The 25,767-nt window shown below is 40.6% G+C and overlaps 1 protein-coding gene and 1 pseudogene across 1 annotated transcript; one reads left to right on the top strand and one right to left on the bottom strand.

The window, feature by feature from the left end:
• Window positions 1-206: 206 nt before the first annotated feature.
• PTGES3 (prostaglandin E synthase 3) lies at window positions 207-25,200 on the bottom strand. Its single transcript, XM_065887233.1, has 8 exons — window positions 24,897-25,200; window positions 7,683-7,796; window positions 7,461-7,530; window positions 6,820-6,918; window positions 4,560-4,649; window positions 2,585-2,647; window positions 1,668-1,692; window positions 207-1,366 (listed from the first exon to the last, which is right to left on the bottom strand). Coding segments are annotated over exons 1-8 (483 nt in total). The 5' UTR covers window positions 24,899-25,200; the 3' UTR covers window positions 207-1,346.
• LOC136130831 (heterogeneous nuclear ribonucleoprotein A1-like) lies at window positions 12,179-13,122 on the top strand (annotated as a pseudogene).
• Window positions 25,201-25,767: the final 567 nt, after the last annotated feature.

The raw sequence follows: 25,767 nt of genomic DNA, 5'->3' as shown, positions 1-25,767 counted from the left end.
GGCCTAGCCTATGATGTGAGCTCCCTGAGTTCACAATTACCTGAAGGGTTAATCTTTGTATCCCCCCCAGCACTTTAACACTGCCTGTAACACAGGTCCAGAATGACTGACATAAGGAAGTACTGAAATATGAAGCAGTTCTATGCTATGACAAATACGCAGTAGTTGGAAGGAATAAAAAGTGCCAAAATGCGGAAGCTCAAAGATTTAGAGGAGGACAACACATTTAGTTTTATTTCAATCAAATCACAACACTTTCTTTTCCAACTGTTGCAAAGTGCATCTACAATTTTCTGTTACAGATCCACTTTTAAAAGGTTTTCTGTGACATTACAGCAAGCCTCTTTTTTTTTCCCCAAACAGAGGAATATTCCCAAATTCTTCCTCAAGCAAAAATAAAAACTCCATTCCAGTAAATGGCAATACATGAAATTACAGTAAACCAGACACTTGAAAGGATAGCCAAGAAGTCTTCCAACAGTTTATTAGAAAGAATGTAGACATTAAAAAAACTCCCCACTGTCATGAACATAAATTGAGGTTTTCAGCCCAGGTACAAGCTGAATCAAAAAAAAATAATAAAATAAAAAATCCAATAGTGTATTAACATTTTTTTCACTCATTTGCCATACTGACAGTGCAAATACAAATTTGGTCTAAATGTACAGACTCAAGCAACAATGTACAGCCTTTCTTCGTCCTCCATGCTAAGAGATGTAAAAGTTTAAGGGTCAAACAATACCAAATGTACAGGCTTCAATACCATCTAAGTTAGGGCATTCACTAGTTTTAGCTAAGATACATCTGGAACACTGACAAGTGATCACTTACAAACAATAATGTGAAGTAAATTTTTTGAAAAATAAAACTTTAGTGGCACAATCCTGAAGGATATACCAGAGGAACAACATGTTACCAGTTTAACGTATCAACCAATTTGTTTCAGCCACTTTGAGTCCATGTTCTAAAATCTAAAATTTACTTTCCCTAAGCCGAAAGCTTCCGATCGTGTCAGTATCTATGTTATGAAGTAAAGGAGACTTAGGTGAAATGTTTTTTTATTTATCACAACTGCTTTATCAATTGCCTAGGACCTCAACAGCATCATGGGAATCTGGGAAATGTTCATGCATAAGGTTATTGCCTTAGCTGACTTAAAATTGCCCCATACAATGGTACATATCAACCCTTAGTGAAGCCTTTAAAAAAACAAACAGGTTGAAAAATGGGTTAAAGGAGGCAAATACAGAATCTGCCTTTAGAGCTAACAACTTAGGAATTCTCTCAATTATGAAATCTTGCAGAAGTTATTTTTCTTTCTCAAAATCCAGCGATGACAACATTCCTTACTCCAGATCTGGCATTTCTGAAAGGATTTTTAAAAGATTAGTATAAATTACAAGGGAATAACCTAACAACTTCAAAGTTTTACAATAGGAAAAAGCAGCCACCAAGAGTTGTTTCCTAGAGAACTGTCTTTTTTAAAAAATTTGAATCTCTAATCATTCAAATTTCTGCTTTAGCTATTTTTTAGAGGCCATAAAGAAACAATCATGTATCTTCCAAGAATTTTAAACAGGTTAATTAACTTTACTTCTCTATTTTGAGAGTTTGGTCTCTGATGTGAAATATCACTGCGTAAACATACTTTTTACAAAGATACTTACTTTCATCATCACTGTCTTGTGAATCCTGCAGAAAGGAAAATTTAAAAAGTTACCAAGTTGATCAAACATTCCTCTGCTAACTGAACAGTTTGCACCTTAAAAAGCTGAAGCACTGCACTTTTGACTAAGGTAGCAGATATATCAATCTTTGGTTAGATATAATCTTTGGTTTGGTGGTTATATCCATCTTTGAACTTAGCAATGGACTTAAGAACAGGTTTACTTAAGACAAACAGACATACAGCTGAGGATCTATCTTCCTATAAGATATATGCCTTTTCGTGGGAATTGAGCCCACCCTTTAAATCCCTTCCTATCAACCAGACTGAATCCTGGTATAAAATAGTTTCTCTTCTCTCTTGGCATTCAATGGAAGAGGAGAATGGCTCAATATGAAGGCCCCTGGAATGACAGAAGACAATGAACTCTAATCCTAGCTGGTGAATTGTCTAAGTATCTTCCAAACTACACTGAACAACTTTCTTAAAGATGTTAACAGAATGCCAGGTGGGGAAATGTTGAGAAGAGTGGTCTAGTATATCCTTATAGATTCACAACATCCATCTGTTTACTATACGTCTCTCTGACCAATCCTGATGTTAAAACCTGTTCAACTTTCTTTGTCAAAATAATCCCTAAACTAACTGTTAACTGAGTAAGGCATATGTCTCTATAAAATAGTAATTTTGAATTATAAATCTAGTGCCTTGAAGAATGATTCAGGGGACACCTGTTTCCTAGTAGGCATCCATTCCTCAAAAATGGGCACATTTAAAAAACTGGTTTTCCCTGTAATATTTTTTAAGACCATTAAGTGGCAAAAAAAAAAGGAGCAATTTTGAATCTACATAAAACAACCTGAAAATACATTGTTTCTTAGTATTTAAGTAAACATAGAAAAGAACTTATAGACTTACATCATCTGCTCCATCTACTTCTGGTAAATCTACATCCTCATCACCACCCATGTTGTTCATCATCTATTTGAAGTGTAAAAATTAGTTTTAAAAATGATGTTAAATTAAGCCCTAAGTATTAGGTTGCACGCTCCAGAATAAAACTTAAGTCTGTCATAGGTTTCCACCAATTTAAAAAAAGAAAAAGAAAAAATAAATCAAACTATATATTAGGTACCCTCCTTTCTGGAAAAGGTAGATTATAGGTAATTACATAAAATCCTGAAACCTTGTAGGAAGTTAAGAGTAAGTTCTCATTGAAGAAAAATTATTAAAATTCATCCAACAAGATATATATGTATAATGTAGAAATTAACCACCACAATCCTGAATAGCAGTCACCTCTGGTGGCTAAGAAGGAGATTATTTGTCCTGAATAGTTGTAAAGTTTTGTATCTTCAACTAAGTGGCATGTGTATTATGGTATTCTCATTGTAGTTTTAAAATATTGTGAAGAACCAATAAATAATTTAAAATAAAGTCCTCTCGGCTGATTAGCTTGCATAAAAGGCCTCAATACTGAATCAAAGGTTAAACACCAGTAACTAAGTTACAAACAGAAAATAAACATAAACCTTGAAAGAAAAGATACACACTGTGAAAAACACCCTTGTATACTTACAATAAACTGGGACCAAAAGAACATACTTATAAAGTACTAATTTCCCAAATTTAGTTCTTTCTGATCATAAAGCAAGCAGTATATTATTTAAAGAGGAACAAATAAGCAGACTAAATAATTAATATGAGATGGGGACTTCAAAAATACATGCTTACCTGGACTTCAGAGTTAGAAGGGGCCTTAAAATGATACCTACTCAAATCTCTCAGTATAAAAATTCTGGGCATCAACTCTCGAATAACATGAGCAAGTAGTAAAGAGTTTTCCTACATCTGAAAGCACTAAATACTGGTTAAGTTTCTTTGAGCAGGAAAAATGCTCAAAAGGTGCCAAGCTCAATGCTAGGTACTGAGATGCAATGGCAATAGACACAGAACTGAATACATTTGAGAGCTACTTAGGAAATATAAACAAAACACAGACAGCAAAGACAGCAGTTAATGTTATACTGGACAGAGAGAATCAGTGAAAGAGAACATTGTTAAGAAGTTATGACTTGCACAGCTGGGTAAATGGTGGCATCAATTACTACAGTAAGGAGTAGCATGGTTTAGGAGAATCACATGAATACCATTATCTCCCTTCTCTGTTTTGAAATCAAGGTGCCAGAGCCATATGAGGAGAGATGTTAAATAAGCAGTTGCATACATGAAGCTGGGCACTTACTCCTTTTAATTCTTTGTTGTCAAAGAAGAAACACAAAAGTACAGTCAAGATTTCAAATCACAATGACAGTATCTTCAACTTACAATCTAACGTTTTCTTTTCTGATCAGCTTTACTGCAACACATTTAATAAGGTCTAGTCTACCTAAGAGAATCTCAATGATTTTTTCCCTTTGGCCACGGCAATATGTATTTCAGTGACGTCCTGGAAAAATAGGCTTACTTAAAATCCTTTCCCTGATTTTGCAACTAAAATATCCCCACACACCACTCATTGTACATATCTCATCGTGATTCTTGTGTTTAAAGGTTTATATTCATATTACATGGCTCCAGAATGCAAGCCAATTACTACATTCATGCTCCTTAAAAAAAAAATCTGTTCCAATGCTGGAATAAAAACTAACTGTGCTGCACTGATTGTATGGTTTATTTTTTTGTCATTATACATCAACTTTAGAACACTAATTTTTAAAAATTCATAAAAGAAGGTTAAATGACCATTGTTAAAATCTTATTTGGTTTTCTGCAGAACAGTCTTGAAAGTAAAATAATGCATGTCCTAAATATCACTATGTCTTTAAAACCAAATTGATTACACAGAAATACACTGGGAGGGAGGTGGAAGAATGCATTTAAAAGAACTTACCTCAGAGAAACGATCAAAATTAGACATGTCTTCATCTGAATCATCTTCCCAGTCTTTCCAATTATTGAAGTCCACACTAAGCCAATTAAGCTACAGATCAATACAAATATCACCCTATGATTAGGTTACCTTGTACTCTTTTAGTGTGTACCTAAAGACTATATTTTTTGAGCTGTGGGTTCATACTAGTGAGGCATGGCATCAGCACACAAACACAAAAAAAAAAAAACTACAAAAATGTAATAATGGTAAGTATAGTTTCATGAAGCTGCTTTCACAGTTGTCAGAAACAAACCTACTTTTGGCACTTCCCTGGTGGTGCAGTGGTTAAGATTAAGAATCCGCCTGCCATTGCAGGGGACACAGGTTCGAGCCCTGGCCCGGGAAGATCCCACATGCCACAGAGCAACTAAGCCCATGCACCACAACTAATGAAGCCCGCAAGCTCCAGGGCCCGTAAGCCACAACTACTGAGCCCACGTGCCACAACTACTGAAGCTGGCGGGCCTAGAGCCCATGCTCCCCAACAAGAGAAGCCACCGGAACGAGATGCCCGCACACTGCAATGAAGACCCAACGCAGCCAAAAAAACAGAAAGAACAGAAGAACCTACACTTTAAAACAAAACTTCACTGGTAGGAACTATTCAAATTCAGATACTTGATTAATTTATTATTTTTTAAATGTCACCATGATATGCTCCAATGCAGCATCTGAGTAATTTATACTTCTAAGCAAAGTCTGCCTCTTGAATGCAGAAGAGTCTGCATCTGTTAGTGACTATCTTATTCTGACCACACTTGGTATTAAGTTAAAGCTAATAAACCTCAAAGTAGAGGAAAATATATAGAGCACAAGGCCTTAATATTAATAGTACCTAGCTATGAAACAAAAACACTATATTCCTTGTACCAATTTTTTTTTAAAATGTAAGTTTCAGGTGTATAACGCTGTAACTCAACATCTGTATACAACTACAGAGTGATCACCCTCCAAGTCCACTTATCGTCTATCACTATACAATTGACTCCTTGTACCCCTTTCACCCACCCCTCCAACCCTTTCCCTACTGGTAACCATCAATCTGTTCTCTGTATCTGTGAGTTTTCATTTCCTTATGCTTTTTAAAATTAGGTTTGTCTTTTTCCTTCTGACTCATTTCACTTAGCTTATTACCCTCAAGGTCCAACCATGTTGCTGCAAATGGCAAGATTTCATTCTTTTTTAATGGCTGAGTAGTAATCCACTGAATACGCACACACCACAGTTTATCCAATCATCCATCAATGGATACTTTGGTTGCTTCCATGTTTTGGTTACTGTAAATAATGCTGCAATGAACACAGGGGTGGCATACATCCTTTCCAATTAGTGTTTTCATATTCTTCAAATAAATACCCAGAAGTGAAATAGCTGGATCATATGGTAGTTATACCCTTAATTTTTTGAGAAATCTCCATACTGATTCCATAGTGGCTACGCCAATTTGTAATCCCAACAACAGTGTACAAGAGCTCCCTTTTCTCTGTATCTTCTTCAGCATTTGTTATTTCTATTTTTCATATTAGCCATTCTAACAGTTAGGACATGATTATCTCACTGTGTGGTTTTTTTTTTTTTTTTTAATAAATTTATTTATTTTTGGCTGCGTGGGTCTTCATTGCTGCGTGCGGGCTTTCTCTAGTTGTGGCAAGCGGGGGCTATTCTTTGTTGTGGTGCACAGGCTTCTCATTGCAGTGGCTTCTCTTGTTGCGGAGTACAGGCTCTAGGCGTGTGGGCTTCAGTAGCTGTGGCATGTGGGCTCAGTAGTTGTGGTGCATGGGCTTAGTTGCTCCAAGGCATGTGGGATATTCCTGGACCAGGGCTTGAACCCATGTCTCCTGAATTGGCAGGCAGATTCTTAACCTCTGTGCCACTACGGAAGTCTCTCACTGTGGTTTTGATTGGCATTTCTCTGATAATCAGTGATGAACTTGGGCCGTGGCAGTGAAAGCTTAGAATCCTAACCACTAGGCCACCAGGCAACTGCTCTGCCCTTTTTTAAATCAGGTTTTTGTTGTTGAGTTGTGTGAGTTCTTCATGTATTTTGCATATTAACCTATCAGTTACGTGACTTACAAATATACTTTCCCATTAAGTAGGCTGTCTTTTCATTTTGTTGATGGTTTCCTTTGCTGGACAGATACTTTTCAGTCTGATGTCAATGTATCTTTAATTACTTAAAAATACCAAACTTTCAAAAAAAGAAAAAGGAACCTACCTTTGCCCTTTCTTTCGTTAACCTTGGCCATGACTGGCCAGATTCTCCTTTTCGTAAACAACATAAAATAGATCTGTCCGTTCTTTTATGCTTCGAATCCTAAAAACAAAAATAAGCGCTATCACACCGTTTATCTCTCTGGTATTACTACAGGGCACAAAGTAGCTGGTTATTTGTCATTTCTCCTAATTTCTTTCCCTACACTTTCTCTAAACCCTGAAACAATCCCTAGACTACTGAAGATTTCATAAGCTATCCAATTGCAGAAAACATTTTTCCTCCCCTGAACAAGGTGAATAAAATAAAACCTTAAAAAAATTAACTAAATATGGTACAATCATAGAACATACCTAGATGTATCTATGCTTAAATAAGACGAGCCTTAAGAGTACAGCCCTTATATCAACTACACAATTTAATTTTTAAAAGATAAAAAAAATTTTAAAAGTATTGCCCTCAGTCCAAACAATAACAAGAACAAAAAGAGTATCCAGGAAAGTAGTTACAAGAGGGAAAATAATGCAAAATACATACTTATTAACCTCTAAACTGTTAAGAATTAGTGCTTATCTCTTTGAGTACTTAAAGTATGTCCATTTCCTTACAATTTAAATTGGGATTAAAGCATCAAGACTACTTACATTTGGATCAATACAGTGAAAAAGATCAATTTCATTTAAATGTTTAAAATTATCACTTCCTCCAAGACAACTGTACCAAAAAAGAAAAAGGGAAAAAAATGAGCCTCTTCAAAGAGGTAAAGATTAGTAGTATCTTCAATGAAAACACAAAACAATCAAGCCAAAGTTATTCAAGCTGCCTGAAACAAGTCTTTTACCCAATGATGTAAAATGGTAATTTACCTGAATGTAAGTTTGGATTTTTCAAAATTTACATTAACATCTTTACTGTCTTCAACACAAAATTCAATGAAGACATAGTCCCTTCGATCGTACCACTTTGCAGAAGCAGGCTGCCTACAAAAAGATAAAATTAGACAAAGTTAAGCTGAAATTCACTAACTATTTACATAACCTCCAAAGCTTAGCATGTAAGTAACATATTTCTGTTCTCCATCAGAGCATTGATTATTTTGAGGCAGTTTACTGCAATTTCAAACGTAAACTACATCTTTTTCCCTAACAGCTGCAGTACAAGTTAAAACGCAATCATACGGACTCCCCTGGTGGTGCAGTGGTTAAGAATCCTCCTGCCAATGCAGGGGACACCAGTTCGATCCCTAGTCCGGGAAGATCCCACATGCCGTGGAGCAACTAAGCCCGTTTGCCACAACTACTGAGCCTGCGCTCTAGATCCCGCGAGCCACAGCTACTGAAGCCCGCGCACCTAGAGCTCATGCTCTGCAACAAGAGAAGGTACTGCAATGAGGAGCCTGCGCACCGACAAAGACCCAGCACAGCCAAAAATAAACTAAACAAACAAACAAAATGCAATGATACAAATTTCATCATAGAAAGGATTTAAAAAATGAAACAAAATGCTCACTGGAGTTAAGCATTTAGGTAGCCCTGTCAAAATTTGTGCTACTCCTTTATAGCCCTGCTCTTAAGAATTCAACTTCACAGAATTTTAAAAACCAGAACTAGGGGACTTCCCTGGTGGCGCAGTAGTTAAGACTCTGTGCTCCCAGTGCAGGGGCCCCGGGTTCCATCCCTGGTCAGGGAACTAGATCCCACATGCATGCCACAACCAAGGAGCCCGCCTGCCGCAACTAAGACCCAGTGCAACTAAAATAAATAAACACATACATATTTTTAAAAAATAAAAATAAAAATCTGAACTAATCCACTGTCAAATCAAATACAGTATTCAACATTTCTACTTACCATGTTAGGAACTGTGGGGGGAATTTTTTTTAAGTATGAGAAATGACAGTATTTGTCCTCAAAAAAGTTCTCATTTGGACTGTTCTGGCAGTCCAGTGGTTAAGACTCCAAGCTTCCACGGCAAGGGGCAGGGGTTCAATCCCTAACTGGGGAACTAAGATCCCACATGCTGTGCAGCACAGCCAAAAAAAAAAAAAAAGTTCTCATTTGCAGCTGACTATATAAAACAAAGCAACCATTTTTTTTTTCCTGGGCAAAAATATCTTCCTTATGATTCTAAATGACGACACTAGATAAAAAATTAAACTTTATAGTCCCAACTGTTAATCTGTATCTGTATCCAATATAAACTTATACTAGAAACAACTTGGAATATTTGCTTTTTCCTTATTATTCACCAGCTCCTATCCCTTGCAATAGACTCCTGTCTTCTTCAATGTTAGCTGCCTAAAGCTCTCTTCATCCATTAAAATTATGTTTTAGAATATAGCTAAAAATCTAGTAGAAGCAAATACAGTCAAATGTGGTTAATTAACAGGCAATAAAGATTATACGTGGTAAATACTTTGAAAAATTTCCTTTGTCATCTTTAAAACAAGTTACTTAGGTAAGTATTTACATATGCATAAAAATTCCAAGAAGAATTCACACGCACACAAATGAACAGCATTTGCCTCTAAAGAATGAACCAGAAAGATGAGACAAAGTAGAGCCACCTCATTCTCAACTATTTCAATTATTTTTTTTTTTAAATAAATGTGAGGGGCTTCCGTGGTGGCGCAGTGGTTGAGAGTCTGCCTGCCGATGCAGGGGACACGGGTTTGTGCCCCAGTCCGGGAGGATCCCACATGCCGCGGAGCGGCTGGGCCCGTGAGTCATGGCTGCTGGGCCTGCGCTCCGCAGTGGGAGAGGCCACAACAGTGAGAGGCCCGCGTACCGCAAAAAAAAAAAAAAAAAAAAAAAAAAAACAGGAGGAAACAATTAGAGTCTCTCCTTGGCCAACGACAATTTGAAAGGATGACTGCAAACTGATCCAAATACACAAAATATAAATACTCCAGTTTATATTGATTAAAGAAATATAAAACAAACTACCCACAATTCTAGATCACCAGAAGATGCTACAGCTCCAATTCTTTACAAAAAGAAAATTAAAGAGAAAGAATAGGCATTTATCCTTCTTTCCCTTTATGAATCTTTATTCATGATACCTGAATAGGGCCAGTTCATGAAGATCAGCTTTGTGTGGAATAAAACGTGAGGAGGAAAAAAAAAAAAAATCACCATTTTGCAACCTTTAAGCTGATTTGGCAGTGTTCATCAATGAATGGGACCATTAACAATGATTACATGAACAGCAGATAAAGAACTTATGATCTTAGCATCACTAAAAGTGGGACGAGACATTCACTTCCTGATTTGATCAACATGATATATTCCGCAGTAAACGTAATTCCAGTCTATAGGAAATATGAGGAAAAGAAACAAGTTAAATCATATCACAAGAAGTGAAAAATTCAGAATACTGTTTCTTAAATCAATGGCAGAAAAGAGAGGGGTACTACTCTAGATTAAAAGAAACCTAAGAGTTATCAAAGAAGTGCAATTTGTAAGTCTGGTATGCATCTTGATTCAAACAAACTAAACATAAAAAAGATTACTGAAACGGTGGAGACCTAGATATGGACAGAGTATTAGATAATGTGAAAACCGTTAGTTTTGTTAGGTGTGAAAGGCACTGTTTTATGGAAAACAAATGTCCATTCAAGATTAAAAGGGAAGTACATGGAGTCTGCTTTAAAATAACTAAGGAAAAAGGGCGAGATAAAGCAGTGTGGCAAAGGCCTGTTGAATCTGGTAGATGGGTAGATGGGGATTTATTACATTCATAATACTTTTCAAAAAATGATATTAAATGGTTTCGGCACAGAATGCTTTCTTTAGAGCAACCCAGTCTAACTGTGAAATTGTGTTATTTAAAAATTTAAAAAGAGGGACTTCCCCTGGTGGTCCAGGGGTTAAGACTCCGTGCTCCCAATGCAGGGAGACTGGGTCCAATCCCTGGTCAGGGAACTAGATCCCACATGCCGCAACTAAAGATCTGGTGCAGCCAAATAAATAAATATATATTTTTAAAATCCATTGGGCAGAAGAGGAGGGGAGTAGATAAAATAAGAATGACCCTGTACTGATAATGGTTGTGACTGAATAATGGGTACATGAGGAATTCATTGTAGTATTCTACCTTTCCTGTTTGAACAAAAAAGGTAATAAAGCTGAGAACAATTACCCTGATTTTTTTCAAATTAATTTTTATTGGAGTACAGTTGACTTACAATGTTGAATTAACCTGATTATAGTGAGCAGATTCTTCTCTCAATATGTTTACAAATGGCTATTTCAATAAACTCTGGTAAAAATGCTTTTCTAGCCGAATTTAACAACGTAATCTGAAAATACTTGATAGTACTGTTTACCTTGTTAAAATCAAGTTACACATTAAGAACCTATAGTAGGCCTTCCCTGGTGGTGCAGTGGTTAAGAATCCACCTGCCAATGCAGCGGACAAGGTTCGAGCCCTGGTCCGGGAGGATCCCACACGCTGCGGAGCAACTAAACCCGTGCGCCACAACTACTGAGCCTGCGCTCTAGAGCCCGCAAGCCACAACTACTGAGCCCACATGCCACAACTACTGAAGCCCATGTGCCTAGAGTCCACACTCCGCAACCAGAGAAGCCACGGCGATGAGAAGCCCACGCACCACAACAAAGAGTAGCCTCTGCTCACCGCAACCAGAGAAAAGCTCGCACGCAGCAACGAAGACCCAATGCAGCCAAAAGTAAAATAAATAAACTAAAAAAAAAAAAAGAACCTATAGTAATGGAGAAGGAGCACATTAATGGCGATCTGGTATGTAAGCTCTTTAGTTTCTGTTCGTATCAAGGACATTGGAACCAGGGAAGAATCTTTCCTTTCCTTGAATTCACATTAAGTAATCTAGATTTATACCACTGTCATGGCCTGAAATCACATCATAAATTCATATATTGAAATCCTAAACCGCCAGTACCTTAGGGTGTGACTGTATTTGTAGAGAGGATCTTTAAAAAAGTAAGGTAGGGCTTCCCTGGTGGCGCAGTGGTTGAGAGTCCGCCTGCCGATGCAGGGGACACGGGTTTGTGCCCCGGTCTGGGAAGATCCCACATGCCGCGGAGCGGCTGCGCCCGTGAGCCATGGCCGCTGAGCCTGCGCGTCCAGAGCCTGTGCTCCACAACGGGAGAGGCCACAACACTGAGAGGCCCGCGTACAGCAAAAATAAAAATAAAAAAGTAAGGTAAACTTAGATCTTAGGGTGGGCTATAATCCAATATGACCGGTGTCCTCATAAGAGATTAGGACAGTTACACGGACCCGGAAGCAACCTAAATGTCCACTGACTTTCTGCCCGTGGACGCCGCCAAGTAAGCACCATTGACATCTCCTCCCTCCACTGCAGTCAAGTCTAAGTCAGTTACCCAAAGAGCCTCAACATCTGCGGAAGCTCTTCACTGGAGGTTTGAGCTTTGAAACAACCAATGAGAGTCTAAGGAGCCATTTTGAGCAGTGGGGAACGCTCACAGATTGTGTGGTAATGAGGGATCCAAACACCAAGCGCTCCAGAGGCTTCAGGTTTGTCACATATGCCACTGTGGAGGAGGTCGATGCAGCCCTGAATGCAAGGCCACACAAGGTGGATGGAAGAATGGTGGAACCAAAGAGGGCCGTCTCAAGAGAAGATTCTCAAAGACCTGGTGCCCACGTAACTGTGAAAAAGATTTTTGTTGCTGGCATTAAAGAAGACACTGAAGAACATCACCTAAGAGATTATTTTGAACAGTATGGGAAAATTGAAGTGACTTAAATCATGACTGACCGAGGCAGTGGTAAAAAGAGAGGCTTTGCTTTCGTAACCTTTGATGACCATGACTCCGTTGACAAGACTGTCATTCAGAAATACCATACTGTGAATGGCCACAACCATGAAGTAAGAAAAGCCCCATCTAAGCAAGAGATGGCTGGTGCTTCATCCAGCCAAAGAGGTTGAAGTGGTTCTAGAAACTTTGGCGGTGGTCGTGGAGGTGGTTTTGATGGGAATGACAACTTTGGTCGTGGAGGAAACTTCAGTGGTCGAGGTGGCTTTGGTGGCAGCCATGGTAGTAGTGGATATGGTGGCAGTGGGGATGGCTGCAATGGATTTGGTAATGATGGAAGCAATTTTGGAGGTGGTGGAAGCTACAATGATTTTGGAAATTACAACAATCTTCAGATTTTGGGCCCATGAAAGGAGGAAACTTTGGAGGCAGAAGTTCTGGCCCCTATGGTGGTGGAGGCTAATACTTTGCCAAACCACGAAAGCAAGGTGGATATGGTGGTTCCAGCAGCAGCAGTAGCTATGGCAGTGGCAGAAGGTTTTAATTACTGCCAGGAAACAAAGCTCAGGAGAGGAGAGCCAGAGAAGTGACAGGGAAGCTACAGGTTACAACAGACCTGTGAACTCAGACAAGCACAGTGGTGGCAGGGCCTAGCTGCTACAAAGAAGACATGTTTTAGACAATACTCATGTGTATGGGCAAAAAAACTCGAGGACTGTATTTGTGACGACCTGTATAACACGTTATTTCAGTTTCTGTTCTGTGTAAAGTGTAAAGCATTCCAACAAAGGGTTTTAATGTAGATTTCTTTTTTTTTTGGCACCCATGCTGTTGATTGCTAAATTTAATAGTCTGATCACGATGCTGAATAAATGTGTCTTTTTAAAAAATGAGCTGTGTAAAGTTAGTCTACTCTGAAACCACTTTGGTAAACCACCCCAACAGTGTGAAGTTAGAGCTCCTTCAGGGTGATGCCACGTTCCATTCAAAATTTATTTACAACCTGCTTTGGTGGAAACGCTATTGCCTTCAGAAACCCTGGTGTAGTTGAACTGACAGTTACTGCGTTGTGACCTGGAGTTCACCGTGAAAAGGGTCACCCAAGCAAAGTCATGGAGTTATTTGGTTATTAATATGATTGTTGGCACATCCTATGCAATATATCTAAATTGAATTACAGCACCAGATAAAGTTATAGATGGGAATGAAGCTTGTGTATCATCCATTATCATGTGTATTCAATAAACGATTTAATACCCTCTTGGGGGAAAAAAAAGGTCCATCGACAGGAATGGATAAAGATATGGTACATATATACAATGAAATATTACTCAGCCATAAAAAGGAACGAAATGCTATTTGCAGAGATGTGGATGGGCCTACAGACTGTCATGCAAAGTGAAATCAGAATAAAATCATACAGTATCGCTTATATGTGGAATCTCGAAAAACGGTACAGATGAACTTACATGCAAAGCAGAAACAGACTCACTGATGTAGTGAACAAACTTATGGTTACCAAGAGGGGAAGAGGAGATGGGACGAATTGGGAAACTAGGATTGACATATATACACTACTATGTATAAAATAGATAACAAATGAGAACCTACTGTATAGCACATAGAACTCTACTCAATGTTCTGTGGTGACCTAAATAAGAAATCTAAAAGAGTGGATATACCGTATACGTATAACTGATTCAATCTGCTGTAGAGCAGAAACTAACACGTTGTACAGCAACTATAATCCAATAAAAATTAATTTAAAAATAAATTAATTAAAAAGAGAGAGAGGGCTTCCCTGGTGGCACAGTGGGAGTCCGCCTGTCGATGCAGGGGGTGCGGGTTCGTGCCGCGGAGCGGCTGGGCCCGTGAGCCGTGGCCGCTGAGCCTGCGCATCCGGAGCGCTCCGCAGCAGGAGGGGCCGCAGCAGTGAGAGGCCCGCATACCGCAAAAAAAAAAAAAAAAAGAGAGAGAGATTAGTACAGTTGCAGAGGGAAGACCCTGTGAAGAAGACAGAAGCCGGCCATCTGCAAGCCAAGCAGAGAGGCCTCAGGAGAAACCAACCCTTCTGACACCTCGATCTTGGACTAACACCCTCCAGAATTGTGAGGAAATAAATTTCTACTGTTTCAATCACCCAGTCTCTGGTACTTTGCTATGGTAGCCCTAGCCAACTAATAAAATCATTTACCAGACAATAAAAACAAAATTAAATGATCCTAACCTGGAGCCAAAAATGGTTTTTATATTTTTCAAGTTGTGAAAACAAAAATGTGAGACAGGTATCTGTGGCCTGTAAAGCCTAATATTTACCAAGTGCCCCTGATCTAAACCGTCTGAAAATACAAGGGGGGGGGAATCCTACACTTAACCTAAACAGTAATAAACACATATATTCACTCATTTGAAAGGAAAACCAAGTGTTTATGAAATCACAACTCTTTTCTCCTATTAACCCAGAGAAAGGGTGATTTTAAACTCTCCTAAACTATGTTGGATTCGCGTCTATAGTCTTATACAAACACTGGCAAAATCCCAAACTACTGTTCAAGTCTGTTAATTCATTTTAATAGTAACATACCTATAAACGCAAAAACTTTTTCACCTCTGCATACATTATGTGAATAAGCCACTACCTATAACAAAATAATACCCAAAATCTCTGAAGTGGGACATTCCAACTTCTTCTGACAAGTTCTTCCAAGCTCAATGTTAGGGCTATGTCAATTCGAGCAACTAAACTTTGCATAACCTAAAATTCTCCTCTCTAGCTTTGACTAAAATTTCTTAGTTTGTCTTAAAATGACAGAGTGGAAACTACATTTGTTCCCAAATACCATTTTTAATATACTAGAATCTCGTGCATTTTAATTCTAATTTGTAGAAAATTACAAGCACCTCTCCCTTAAAAAAAATGAATGCACCATGGACTTCCCTGTTGGTCCAGCAGTTAAGACTCCGTACTTCCACTGCAGGTGGCATAGGTTTGATCCCTGGTCGAGGGAAGTTCCACATACTGTGAGGTGTGCACCGCCCCCCAGAAAGGATGCACCAGTGCCATGACCTTAATGCATGCCCTCCAAATTCATATATTGAAATCCTAATGCTCTACGGGATGATATTCGAAGGTGGGACCTGAGAGGTGTTTACTACTAGATCATGAGGGTAGAACTCTCATAAATTAAAGTCATGCCTTAGGGGCTTCCGTGGTGGTGCAATGGTTAAGAATCCGCCTGCCAATGCAGGAGACACGGGCTCGAGCCCTGGTCCAGAAAGATCCCATATGCCGTGGAACAACTAAGCCCGTGCGCCACAACTACTGAGCCCACGTGCCACAACTACTAAAGCCCGCGTGCCTAGAGCCCGTGCTCTGCAAAAAGAGAAGCCACCGCACCACAACAAAGAGTAGCCCCCGCTCGCTGCAACTAGAAAAAGCCCGCGCGCAGCAACGAAGACCCAACGCAGCCAAAATAAATAAATAAATTTATTTAAAAAATAAATAAAGTCATGCCTTATATATAAAGAGGCTCCAGAGAGGCCCCTAGCCCTTTCATTGCTCCAGAGGGGCCCCTCGCCCCTTCCACTACTATGAGGACACAGCAAGAAGCTATGAACCAGAAAGTGGGCCCCTTCACCAGAAGGTGACCATATTGGTGCCTAAATCTTGAACTTCCAGACTGCAGAATAGTAGACAATAAGTTTCTACTGTTGATGAACTACCCAGTCTGTGGTATTCTGTTACAGCAGCCCAGACTAAACCAACCAGCAAAGCTACATGGAAAAAATTTGCTAAAGAACATTTCCAGGTTATTGCAGTTCTTCTGATAGTTTACTATGTGCAGGACAGATTAAATTATTAAAAGACAATTAGGACACATCAAGTCTTTTATGAACTGGTAGGACAAACATATCATACATAATTCCAGGTAAGTTCATAAAGCTTAAGGTTAAAAACCAAGGTCACAGACGTCCCTGGAAAAGAGTTTATTCTGTATCTGGGCAGTTAAAAAAAAAAAATTAATTATAGCTATCATCGCTTTAGAAGTTTGAATATCTTGAGAGAGAAAAATTCTGTATCTAATAGAATTCTACAGCATATGTCTTGTCTCTATAACGAATACTACCGCCAAAGCTCCAACATCTTTATTTTCTTTGTCTCTCAGAATTTCCAATGTTCAGAAGTTTTTGTAAGGGGAATTCCCCTGGTGGTCCAGTGGTTAAGACTCTGCACTTCCACTGCAAGGGGGCGAGAGTTGGATCCCTGGTCAGGGAACTAAGATCCCCACATGCTGCAGAGCGCAGCCAATCAATCAATCAATCAATAGAAGTTTTTGTAAGCAGGTACTCTGGACCATTATACAGCAAACATGGAAAATTATGAGGTCTGCGGGCCACAACTACTGAAGGCCGCACGCCTAGAGCCCGTGCTCTGCAACAAGAGAAGCCACCGCAATGAGAAGCCCCCGCACTGCAGTGAAGAGTAGCCCCTGCTCGCAGCAACTAGAGAAAGCCCATGGGCAGCAACAAAGACCCAATGCAGCCAAAAATGAATTAATTTATATTAAAAGTTAAAAAAATTTTGTGAGCTCTGTATGTGAGAATTTAGTGAAAGAAAAAATTTTTACTATTCAAGTGAGAGGCCTATGGTAGTTACTACCATAATAATTCAAATTTGGCTTCCTGAAATGCACAGTTTAGCTCAACCTCATGGGATACGTATATATTACATGGTCGTCCCATAGAATCACACAGGATTCTACATCATTTTGGTGTTTTCCCCCCAGAAATCATTAAGAACTGTCATGGGACTGTTCGATCAAATTAATTTTTTTATAAAAGTTTTAACATACACAAATGAGACATATGATCAATATCTCAATTCTTACTCTTAATCATTGAGAAAAAATTAGAATACTATTATTTGGTCACTAAACATTAGGCTCTTCAACATATACAGACAGGGAATTCCCTGGTGGCTCAGTGGTTAATAATCTGCCTGCCAATGTAGCGGACAGGTTCGATCCCTGGTCCTGGAAGATCCCACATGCCGTGGAGAAACTAAGCCCATGTGCCACAACTACTGAGCCTGCGAGCCACAACTACTGAAGCCCGCATGCCTAGAGCCCGTGCTCCACAACAAGAGAAGCCACTGCAATGAGAAGCCCGCACACTGCAACGAAGAGTAACCCCCACTTGCCGCAATTAGAGAAAGCCCGCGCACAGCACCGAAGACCCAACGCAGCCAAAAATAAATAAATTAAAAAAAAAAAACCCCAAAACAGACAAATATACTGGGGAAAATAGCAATAACGACCTTTTAATAAAAATGCTCTACTTTTGGGACTTCCCTGGTGGTCCAGTGGTTAAGACTCCACACTCCCAATGCAGGGGACACGGGTTCGATCCCTGGTCGGGGAACTAAGGTCCTGCATGCCGCACAGCGCAGCCAAAAACCAAACACAAAAAATGCTCTACTTTTGTAAAAATATTTAAGACTGCAAAATGTGATACAAGGATGCACTAAATGACAGTCTTTATGATAAAGCAAATATTCTTAAATCTATTAGGTTTTATCTTCAACTAATGGCCTCATACAGAAATTAATCAAGCAGAAAAAGTGTAAGTATTAGTTTTTGATTGGAAGGCCAATTTCTTTAGATTTTAAAAAAATGGAGGGGGAAGAGAAAGAAGGGTAGAATCTCTTAAAGGAGAATTTATGGTAATCATCCAGTTAATTAAGAGAAAAAATCAGTCTGACCAAATCGTAACTAATAAACTAAATATTCCCCAAATAAACATTCTCAAAATAAAGGGCTCACAAGCAAGTCAAATGTATTTTGAGGGTATATACTGATTTGGTGGTCCTTCTTTTCCAGATTTCCCAAAATATAGCACAGCCTCAATTAATAGAATCTAAAGTTATAAACGACTCTCACCAACTTTATCTTTCACCTACTGACCACCAAACTACTCGTCCAATTTGCATGATAGGGACTTCCCTTGTGGCCCAGTGGTTAAGACTCCGCGCTTCCAATGCAGGGGACATGGGTTCGATTGGTGGTTGGGGAACTAAGATCCCACATGGTGTGGAGTGCAGCCAAAAAAAAAGAAGCCAATCTATATTGAGATATAGCTGAATTTGACTGAAGATGAGATACAGCAAAATAAAGGACGAACTGTAAAAGATCCCAGTTAGTTCCAAACATCACTGTCAAGCACCTCATATAGCCAAGTCTTATAGCTGAAAGAGATTTAGAGTCTAAATATTATTCAATAAACAAATTATTTATTAAACATGATACCGGGAATTGTTCCGGAGATACAGCTGTCAGCAAAGCAGATAAAAATCTCTGCCCTTGGGCTTCCCTGGTGGCGCAGTGGTTGAGAGTCCGCCTGCCGATGCAGGGGACAAGGGTTCGTGCCCCGGTCTGGGAAGATCCCACATGCCGCGGAGCGGCTGGGCCCGTGAGCCATGGCCGCTGAGCCTGCGTGTCCGGAGCCTGTGCTCCGCAGTGGGAGAGGCCACGACAGTGAGAGGCCCGCGTACCGCAAAAAAAAAAAAAAAAAAAAAAAAAAAAAAAAATCTCTGCCCTTAAGAAGCTCACATTCGGGCTTCCCTGGTGGCGCAGTGGTTGAGAGTCCGCCTGCTGATACAGGGGACCCGGGTTCGTGCCCCGGTGCGGGAAGATCCCACATGCCACAGGAGCGGCTGGGCTCGTGAGCCATGGCCGCTGGCGTCCGGAGCCTGTGCTCCACAGCGGGAGGGACCACAGCAGTGAGAGCCCCGCGTACCGCAAAAAAAAAAAAAAAAAAAAAAAGCTCACATTCAAGCTGGATGAAATTTAGCCTAAAATTCTTCTTCTAAGAAACATGGGGGTAGAGGGATCCATTACTAGCTATGGTTTACCTTTCTTAAAGTAAGTGATACACTATAAGACAATGTTTTTTGTTTGTACTCTGAAAAGTAACTCATCTATATATTTAATTGTATTTGTAAGATACATTACATCACAATCTATAACCTCACATACTTTATTCAGAAGTAATGATAATCCCCATATAAATTTATTTTTAATGGAACATGATGTTTGTCTGAATTAAAACATCCCTTTGAATTCTAAAATAAAACAATAATAATCAGAAGACTAGCTTTTTACTAGAACTTGATAATGGAGAAAGTATCCTCTATGTTTATCCTCTATAAACTAAACATCTCCAGTAAATGAAGAGCTTCTTAAAAACTAGAGTCACTCCCCTTCTATGTATCCCAGAGTATTTTTAAACATCAAGAAGGGTTACAGGGACTTCCCTGGTGGCACAGTGGTTGGGAGTCCACCTGCCAGGGCAGGGGACAGGGGTTCGATCCCCAGTCCAGGAGGATCCCACATGCCGCGGAGCAGATGGGCCCAGGCACCACAACTACTGAGCCTGTGCACTGCAACTACTGAAGCCCGAGCATTCCAGGGCCCACGTGCCACAACTAGTGAGCCCACGTGCTGTAACTACTGAAGCCCGCGTGCCTAGAGCCCGTACTCCATGAGAAACCCACATACTGCAACGAAGAGTAGCCCCTGCTCACTGCAACTAGAGAAAGCCTGCGCACAGCGATGAAGACCCAATGCAGCAAAGGGGAAAAAAAGGGGGTTACGGAAAAAAACAAACTCATTATAACCAAGGGAGAAAAAAAAAAGTTTAAAAGATGTTACAAAGTTCAGAATAACTGATATTTTAAAACCAAGTCTATCAACTGGTCTATTATTTGCAAAAGAGAATCGAGAAACTGGTAAATCTATTTCAGTTTGTACTAAGTGAGGAATGATACGGAAACATGAAAATTCTGCTAAAAAAAAAAGGCAGTTCCAGTTTCAGACTGAGCAGTTTTTCCTTAAGTATTATCAAAAGCCCTGCCTGTAAACATCTAAAACCAAACTCTCTCACACATATTCTTTGCTCAGAGAAACCCCGATACACTTCTCATATTTTCAGATCTTCTGTATGCCAGTTGTACTACTATGTAAAACTTCCTGGAAAGTTAATCTGAATATACATGCAAGTCCAATGATCCCCAAATTACATGCCAAGGTGCATCAAGGCACTACGGAAGAATTTACAGGGCTGCCACTGGATATTTCAAATTTAAGAGAAATTCAGTGATACTCAACTTCAGTCAAGACACTAAGTGGTTCAGTTTCAACAGCAGACTGCACTGTAACCCTCTCCACTAAGTTCCATCTTTGCAAAGCTGGATTTTTGGCGGTTACGATTAAAAAAAAAAAAAAAAGACCTACAAAAAAATCAACAGGCAACAGGAATTGAGATGGAAGTATCCAATCCGATTTCAAGGTATAACAAGTTATACAGTTCCCAAAAGGCATACACTTTTCATCAGTAACTGTGGTTATACAAGAAACTACGTTTTTCTTTCAATTTATGTGTGTTAGCTTTCTGAAAAGCTAACAGGCTATAAGGACGAAATACTTAAGCTCTTTGGACCCAACTATCTAATAAACAGAACTTCTAGGTTACTCCTCTTGGCCTAGCAGCACCATTAAAAAACCAACCAACAAATAAAAAAAATACAAAATAGTAACAACAAAAATACTACTAAGACACCAAGGGGTGAACCAAGAAAGTTTGTGAACCTTTTTGCTACTTCCTTTCTTTGGTAATTCCCACTCTAAAATATAAATGTGTGGGACTTCCCTGGTGGTCCAGTAAAGACTCCACACTCCCAATGCACGGGGCCTGGGTTCCATTCCTGGTCCAAGAACTAGATCCCACATGGATGCCGCAACTAAGTTTGCATGCCACAACTAAGGAGCCCGCCTGCCACAACTAAGACCGAACACAACCAATTAAATAAATATTTCAGGGGAAAAGAGAAAAACTGAACTACAGGCAATTTTTTTTGTGTGTGTGGTACACGGGCCTCTCACTGTTGTGGCCTCTCCCGTTGCGGAGCACAGGCTCCGGACGCGCAGGCTCAGCGGCCATGATCTTCCCGGACCGTGGCACGAACCCGTGTCCCCTGCATCGGCAGGCGGACTCTCAACCACTGTGCCACCAGGGAAGCCCCAGGCATGGTTATGTACTGGAAATAAAAGGACAACCTGGAAAATTATTCTCCCTTTTTTTAAAGTGAAAATAATGTCTTTGTGAGAAATTCTGGGTTCCAAGCCTATTTGGGACAGTTGTTTATACTAATCAGCAGTGCTGTGAATTGATATTTGAAGAACTAAATCCTGTAATGTAATAAAATTAAAAGTTAAAAAAAAACACCTCTGTGGCTTAGATCCTTTCAGTACACAAAGATAATTAAGCATGCTGAGTTGGAAAGAGCCCTGATACAAACACTCTTCAGCAATGAAGTACGGCTACATGAGAAGATCAACTACAGCATAGAAAATCCACAACAGCACATTTTATTTGGTTTTGGAGTACAACACGGGTGAGGGCATATTACTCAAGGTAAGATTTAAAGTAATTGGCATCTTCCTGGAAAACCAGAAGTTCTAAGGTGTTCTGTGGAAGTCATCAGCCTCAATTTAAAATCTATCCCTAACCTACACAGTAAATAATAAAGTTTACTAAAACACACTTTGTATTTCTGTAGTAAAATACACTAGATGCAGCAATTCTTAATAACTCAAATAAAATATGATTATTAATGTTTCAGAGCTAGATTGATTCTAAACAGTTTATTACGAAGGTGTTTTTTCCTGAAAAGCAATCATCACTAACCACCTATGACTCTAAAATGATAAAGCTTCTAGAAGATCTTAAAACTGAGAAAACACAAACAGGAGAATCTTAACAATACATACTGGTCTGCCTCAAGTGATTTGTCACTTCGTTTCTACTGCCTTCCAGTTAAAGTCTAACTAAGCACAGAAAAAAAGAAAATCCAGTTGCTAGGTTACAGTGGTTAGGAAATCAACACTGAACAAAAGCCATCATCAGTTACTCTTCCTTAACTTACAGAAATTAACCATATGCTGTATGGTCACTATTACCATTTGTTTTGGAGGTTAAAGACTGATGACTTTATTTTGGGGACTCAATCGTACAAAGCTGAACAATGGCAAAGTTAAGACTTTAACCAACGCTAGCAATGGTCACAGTATGTTTCTGGACAATTTACTAATTTAACTACAAGACACTGGAAAGAATGATTTCAAACTGCTCAAAACTAAATAAAATGTTTTACTTCATACCTATTGTTAATACGTCCAACTTAAAACCTAGAACCAACTACAACAGCTTAAAAAAAAAAAGTAAAGTAGCACCCCCTGCAGGGGATTTGTGCAGGTCTTAAATGGAGAAGAGAGAGGTCCTAAAACTCCCAGCCTCCCCCAAGGTAGGTGAGAGATTGAGAGCTTTTATGCAAACTACTAGACAAAACTTGATTAGAAAAAATTTATCTAGGAAATGACGACTGAAGAGCAATCAAATGATAAAAAAACAGACCTTAAAACCCTTGAGATGTCCAGCGTAAATGTCTCTCTCTACAGCTAAAAAAAAAGTCCACAGCACACATCAACAAAATGAACGCTCATCAGCCAGATTCTTCCTAGGACCCATTAAAAGTCTTTTCCAACTTAAATAACTGACTCATAATATTCATCTTACAAATTCAGTCATTAATAAGATCCCCTAAAGAATTTGCAAGATGGCATATACTGAATACCTTAAACACAATGAAATTTACCTGGTCCCTTCAAAACACTCATTTTGAAAACAGCATTCTTCTGACAGACTGCTTTTTGGAATACTGCTACACTTTTCATCCAAGTTTTTAACCTATTTATGTAACTTAATATTTCTTACCTATTTAACTATTTCATGTGACCTCTGAAAGTGTTTCTATCTCAAACATACTATTTCTTCATGAAAAAATTTGCTTGGCTACATTAATCTATTAAAAGTTGGTAATGCCTTATCTGAGGATTAATTTTCTCCTCACAGATGTTTTAAGACTGACAATCCTGCTACATTATTTGGAATAAATGTCAAAGAGAAAAAGCCCAAGCTATTTTTCACAGATTAAAATCTTCTATTACATACCACTTTTGGGGGTGGGAGAATCCTTCCAAAATTCTAATATGTCACTTTACAATAATACATGCATTCTTCTCAAGGCTTCTTTTCCATCAAGTGACGGTAGTGTTTTCTTTACTTATCTAAATAAAACGTCTAGACGTTTTATTAAGTAAACCCTTGCAAGTGCATTACTTTTTACAGGAATAAAAATTGTTCCCCTCAATTGCTCTCCATACATAACTTTTAGGGAGCGATTAGAACCAAAAAACTACTAAATCGGCAGTTCTCGTATCTGAAAAGGTAAAGCTTTCCCTGAGAAAAATTTAAAGGCTGAAAGTGGCGATGCCAAGAATTCTCATTCGGTTAAAGTCACCAAGGTTTTCCTGTATCATAAAGCTTCTAAACAATCTGTAGTCACTTCAGTAAAGAAAATTAAACTAAGGCAACAAAAAGGTGACGACATACCTGTTTCATCCTTAAACTAAGATAGGATGATGAAATCTCGCCTAAAGTTTAATATGAACACTGAAAATGTCCACAAATATCTTTCGACTCCAACACGTGCAGAACGCCCTGCTCAATGGTAATTCCTCGCTGCCAGGGACACAGCTGAGTTTTGGCAACTTTCACTCCGTCAGCGAGACTGGAGTTAGGAGGAAGCCTGGAAAGACCATACTCAAGCAATCACGACAACCGAGAGCGAAGTTAAGTTGCGGCGACGGTACGGCCTCCCTCCAGTCGCCTAGCAGTACCTGTCGCTCGCGGCGCACGGCCGCGTGGTGCTCTACGAGCACCAGCAGCCTTGTGGTAGCACCCACCGCAGGTGCACTTGGCCCCGGGCCTGGTCACAGCATCACAGAGCGACAGGAGCAGACCACCCCAGGAGCGGAGCGGTAGCCCACGAGGATCCACGCCTCCAGGGCGCCCGGACGGCGAAAAGCTCACGGGAGACTAAGGCCTACGGCTAAGTTACGGAGAGTTAGGAGCAGCCGGCACTGCCTAAGGGGGAAGGTGGGATTTCCGGCACGGGGAAGCCGAGGGCCGGTTTAGAGGTGGGGGAAGCGGACATCGGAGAAAATATGTCCTCCACCCGCCAAAGGTAATCATAACAAGGATACTGAACCTCCCACCCCCAGGCAAGAACGATTTCCACCGAGGGGGAAAAGCCGAGGGGGCCTAAAGCGGGGGAGGGGAAAGGACGGCTTCCCGGCAGCCCCCCGCGCGGCCTCGGCCTCCCTCACGGGCGACCTTCCCTCGGCGGGGTGTCGCACTCACATCGTGAACGGGGCAGGGGGACGGGTGAACGGGTGGCGGGCGTCTCCGGCGGCAGCTCCTGGGCAGGTGACTCCTCTCCGGTGGCGACTCCGGCGTCTTCTCCCCGGTAGCGGCCTCTTTTCGTTTCCCTCAAGCGACGGCGGCGGCGGGCTCGACCTGGGTCCCCAGAATGCACCGCGCGGGGAGAGCGACTCCTCCGGTCGGAGAGAAGAGGAAAGTGTAGGAAAAGGGGCGCGAGGACGGAGAACGAACGTGCGTGCGTGCGAGCGAGGGGTGGTGAGGCCGGGCGGCGGCTGGTGACGCAGCAAAATGCCCGGGCCTAGCCGCCGCGCGTGCGCACTCTTTGTTTTCGGGCTCCTGCGCGGCTTTCTAGAGATATCTACGGAAAGGGCGGGGCCTCACAGCTCCTTCGCGATCCTTCCTAGCGCTGGCCCCGCCCTACGTCCGCTTCCTCTGGCCCGTCTGGTTCCCGCCGGTCCTCCCGCGCTCTCCCCTTGTGGTGGAAAACCGTTGGCCGCCTAACCTCCCGGCCACCCGACTCGGGCGATCTCCCCGAGAAACGGCCGCGTTGATCCCGGGAGGGAGGCCGAGGCGGAGGGACGCAGAGTCCTGAGGCTTGAAAAGTGAAATGAGGGTTTAGTTACTTTTAAGAGCGTAAGGCGGCCCACCGAGGAAACATTCCACCGCAGAAGGAGGGGAAAAGCCTCTGCTGGTGATATAATATTTGCGGAGAAGGGCTGACTTCCGAATGCAGGGCCTTGGTCCACCTCGCCATTTTTTATGAGAATTGGAGACCCTGTACAGGGGCAGCGGAAATTTGAGGTCTTTGGCTGAGGAGGAACGTTTACCCTTGGGGGCCGGCGTTTGCACC

This window comes from Phocoena phocoena, chromosome 11 (assembly GCF_963924675.1).
Source record: "Phocoena phocoena chromosome 11, mPhoPho1.1, whole genome shotgun sequence".
In the NCBI taxonomy this organism is placed as follows: domain Eukaryota; kingdom Metazoa; phylum Chordata; class Mammalia; order Artiodactyla; family Phocoenidae; genus Phocoena; species Phocoena phocoena.
This window is presented reverse-complemented; position numbering and strand designations above follow the sequence as displayed.